General features: G+C 35.1%; 2 protein-coding genes across 2 annotated transcripts in view; one reads left to right on the top strand and one right to left on the bottom strand.

Moving 5' to 3' along the window:
• Positions 1-5,000, bottom strand: part of Strip (striatin interacting protein) — a gene marked incomplete in the record, with an annotated part of 333,527 nt that overhangs the window by 1,393 nt on the left and 327,134 nt on the right. The window contains 3 exon segments of the mRNA XM_070144754.1: positions 1-645; positions 1,675-1,809; positions 1,954-2,070. The exon segment at positions 1-645 is cut by the window's left edge and continues 1,393 nt beyond it. Coding sequence (XP_070000855.1) covers positions 484-645; positions 1,675-1,809; positions 1,954-2,070 — 414 coding nt within the window.
• LOC113805542 (sialin) overlaps positions 1-5,000 on the top strand; it is a 170,609-nt gene that overhangs the window by 85,171 nt on the left and 80,438 nt on the right. The window lies entirely within an intron of this gene.

Raw genomic sequence — 5,000 nt, 5'->3', positions numbered from 1 at the left:
CTCTTAATACCTAACAATTGGTGTCAAACTCCCATTTATACATCAACACTGAGGTTTTGGTCACAGACTCAAAAGAGCAGCTTGGTCATCGACTAGAATCAAAAAGGGATTCCTAACTATAAGAACTAAATGAAGGCCATTCAGGATAATGAATTGATATGCCAGCTTCTACAATTGGCTCAATACTAGAAAGGGAGTACAAAAGGGTAACCATCAAAAATTCTAAAACTTCTTGACTTACCTTTTAGTTGTAGACTTCAAAAGCATTTCATCAACCAACTGGATAATTTTTTTTCTTTTTCTTTTTTAACTATACTACATTATATATAAAAATGTTTGACATTCAGACTGACCTATCACAAAGAACTTGAGATTACATTATTATGATCTATCTTTAATTCAATGAATTGACCATACAAGTAGGTATATGGGAGTTAAAATTGTGTGTTCATTTACATATTGTCATATACTATAATTACATTCTTAGTTGCTGGATGCTAGTAGCTGGTCCCAATCTATAGAAGCTGAAAATACTTCTTGCTGTAGCCAGACTTCATAATGCCTCTTGAACTCCTCAGTTAGTTCTACAGGGCGCCCAAGTACACTAGTTACACAATTGTCCAGTGGTTCAAAATCTGGATCTTGCTGTACGAATAGAGAATATTTATGAAACTACTTAAATATCATCCGGTATGTAGATTTTTTTTTCTATTAATCTAATTAATCCCTGTGATCAATATAATGTATTACATCACAAAAAAAATCATCTAGCTAGAGGGGCAGGTGACATTAATTAACATGTCATCATGGGAAAATCTGGTTTAGGGCCAGACTGACACAAACTTGCCATCATGAAAGGTGATGAAACTGACTCAGTACAAAACTCTTGAAGAGTGGATACACTCAGTGGACATTTACGAAGGGGCTTTTGCATTATTTCCATTGATAAACCAGTGTGGAAAGTACCATCTGTGAGCCATGGCTGGAAGAGCACTTTGCAAAATAGCTAAAAACGGTAATGCATAAAAAAAAAAAAAAATTACAATGCAAAGGGGGGGATAGAATCTTGTCCCAGCATACAAGTGTTCCTGTGTGCCCAGCCTAAAAGCCACACACCTGTCAGGGCAGTCACTCACATACACTTAAAACCTTGCATTTTGGTCCATGTGATTGCCATGAAGCAACTGGATTCAATGGGGTAAGAGTAGGCTTTAATCCTTTTTAGCATTCCAAAATAATATTCATGTTTCAGCCAAGAGTAAAGAGAGTGGGATACTTTTATTTCCCTTGCTTGTGATTTTTCCCTTCAAGCAGCTGATTCTGCCTGCAACCTAAAGCATTATTCAGTATGGCTCTGAGGGATCCCATCATGATTGGGTTAAAGAGAGAACAGCCAACCATAAAATGAGTGTTAACATTTATTTAGTCTTTAAAATCATTAAATTTTTTTTTTGTTTTTACGTATTCATAAGGATAAACGTTCTACTAGTAATAGTATTTACAACTAAAATGGAAATACTAATTCAAAGCACTAAAAAACAACAAAAACAATACAAAACATATACAACCAGAGAGAGAACCACAATCAAACACACATTCACACTCGCACACACACTTTTTAACAGATCTGACTGAAGGAATATGTAAATCAAGCAGATGGAGGTTTCCACTTACTACTGTATTATTATATCTTCGTGAATTGAATCTATCAACGCATGCTCTTAGAGCACATTCTTCTGCTTGGAAGTCCCATGGTCTTGCATCAGGATCATTGCCGTAAGCCCAGTCATCATTAAGTCGATGTCTCACCTTGAAATAGAGGAAATATCAATTTATTATTTCTGTCTAATCCAGTTAAGGATCAAATGTCTTCCTATGTTCAATAAATGCATTATTCCTGATAAAAATACTTGAAGGAAAACCTACTGCAACAGACTTGGCTGCTGCACATACCTTTTGATAGATGGCACTCATTGTTTTCATGTTGGTTTTACGCCACTGTCGGCCCAGATATTTTGTCTGCATCTTTAATAGTTTTAATACATATAACTGCATCATAGCATGTTTCACCTGAAAATAATCATGTTCTGCATATAAAAATAAACTCAAACAGCAGCTATAAATACTCACCTAACCTCTATTTGAATCAGCACAAAATAAGTCACAGAAACCTTTATCAAATATGTGTAACCAAACTTCATAAATGACTAAGCTACTCACATCTGGCACTTATTATTTTCCCATTTACATAATCTCTTAAACAATCATCACTGTGACCCTCTTTTTGTTATTCTCTCATTTGAAGTACCATCTGTTGATTGACTTAACCCAATGCCTCCAGATGACATGTACTACATGTCATGGCTGACTTAGTCATGGCTCTGGGTGACATGCTATTCCAATTATGGCTGACTAGTCATGGCTACAGAGGACGTGTCACTCGTCATATTATGATGCTTGCATTACATTTTATGTTCTTTTTAAGGTACCTTCATACTCACACATCACATGCCTTTGGGCACTGTATTTGGGAGAATGAAACATGTACTGCTGATTGGCTATTGTCTTCTATAAAAGGGGCAATATTTAGCACATAAAAAATTTGCATGCTATTCCTGGAAGATGTCATATTTTAACCTCATGCTGGCAGGGATAGCATGTGCCATGCCCACTGTGTTTAATTTAGTAATCATTTTTACATATTTTTACTCCACAAGTAATAAGTCACCAATGACCCAATGACGAGAATTACCTGTCTCAACTCAATGAAGAGAATGAAAAAGTTTTTCTTATAAATCACAAATCATCATAACAAACAACCTATCTCTCTTTTAAAATCCTCATCTCTCGAAATCGATAATATATCTGCTAATCAATGGAACAGAATATTTCAAGTGGAAAAGTCTGAACTCGGGAACTAATGATGAAGAAAAATAATAATCCTGAAATAAAAATAATAATCATCAATGATAAGAATGCGATTTGCAAGCCCCAGTTACACTATCCTTGATGCTCTGGCATTGTTATAATCTTACAATACGAAGTGTTGAGCTTGGACAGAATCTTTACAAGAAAACAATTCCACAGGGAGAGATCTACAAACATTACCTTGTCAAAAAATACTCAGGGCATGTTAAATCCCAATTTTTGTATTTTGAAGCAGCAGCAAAATATAGATTATGTAAAATAGAAAAAATACACAAAAATATTCACAATGGCAAACAGTCCTTAACCCATCAGCAACGGGTAAAAATTTTGTCAAGTTTATGTATGCACCGGCTTGTTGACGCGCACCGGCAGTTTCCCCTATTTGCGCCTGGCTCGATCGGTAGTTTGCGAGCGACATATAGCACCTAAAAGCTTTTATTTTGCTAAAATTTATAAAAATATTAAAATTTTGAAGGTTTACCTTCACTTTAGGTGTCATTGCCTAAAATCTTTACCATATAAATGAAGCCGCTACTACTGGAGAAAAACAACCTCCGTCGGACGAGCCAGTAGCGCGGGAATGGGCATGGCATGATGCCCCCGGCGTTTGGTCCACAACAGCCATGGCATGTACGTATGTGACACCCAGCGCCAATGGGTTAAGGGGACCATCCCAGAAAATGCATACTTTTCTCTACTCATTTCATCATTAAAAAATATCGGTTGGAGATAACTCATTGATTGTTTTTGCATAATATAGAGCATATAATTGCACTTCGTCTCATATATAATTTTAACCCCCCCCCACAGGGGAAGGGCACCCCCAAAAATATATATATTTTTTAGCTTTCGCTAGAGCATCCTAAACCCTGAGACCACATAAATAGCAATTTTTTTTTTTTTTCTCTCTCTATTTTTTTACTGGGGGACTGGTTGACATGGAGCACTATTTTTTCTCATTTTTTTCAGCTTTACATACATTTTTTCTTTATTCCACAATTAAAAAGCAGCTATTTACATGGCCTCAGGGTTCTAATGCTCTAGTGAAAGCAACTGCATTTGAATAACTTGAAAATTACAAAGTTGGGTATTCCTAATGCTGTGTAAACAAAGAACAGATATGTGGCATTCTAAATTTTTGGCACATGCCAAAGTTTGTTATCTTGTTATTTTTCACTAAATCTAATGATGTTATATTCCAAAAGAAAGCATAATCAGTGTACTTTGTGATGCAATGATTACCAGGTCAATCGGAATTATCATTTTCAATAGGGATGCTATTCTGTAAAGGTATTTCTTGCTTTTTTGTTTTTTTTTGGATATAAAAGTAAATATTTCTGTCTGAAAAGTTTAAAAAATGCATTGAACCATAGAGACAACTATTCTGAACCAGATAAAAAACTTTCTGAAGAAATGGAGAACTGTGGATGGCAATATCAGTACAAAATCATCCTAGTTATAAAGTCCTAGCATGAATACAACATGGCAGCTCAATTTTGAGAATTTTAAAAGCATATGTATTTACTAAATGGAATTTGAGATTTACCAAAGTGAATTTTTCCCATGCTCCACACAGGAGGAGGGGGGGGAGATGGTCACTGGGTGTTTATAATTTTCGAGGAGGATCATATGTACATAAACACACACACATAAAGTTAACAAATTCTATCATCCTCATTTAGTAGGCCTACATCGACTTTCATACTAAAGGAATAAAATATATTAGTTATCCCTATCAAACTGTTTTCTTTGATAATTATCAATAGTAACAGCTTGCAACAAGACACAAGTTTAGAGTTGGTATTTCGACATTTGCACCCATTATCTTTGCTAAGAAGTGCAGTACCGACCATTGAACGAAGTCTAACAGAAATATTTTAATTACTATTTCTACGACTATTTTCTAACATTAGTGCTTCGTACTCAGTATACAAAACTCAAAACTCAGATTTCAAGATGACCTTTGCATAAAGTACATATGACACAACAATATTTTTTAGGTAATTCATGGCAAAATTATGACCAACAAATGGCAGTGAAACGTAAAAAAATAATAATAACTACTACTACTA

The sequence above is a fragment of the Penaeus vannamei genome, chromosome 32 (assembly GCF_042767895.1).
Source record: "Penaeus vannamei isolate JL-2024 chromosome 32, ASM4276789v1, whole genome shotgun sequence".
NCBI classification, from domain to species: domain Eukaryota; kingdom Metazoa; phylum Arthropoda; class Malacostraca; order Decapoda; family Penaeidae; genus Penaeus; species Penaeus vannamei.
This window is presented reverse-complemented; position numbering and strand designations above follow the sequence as displayed.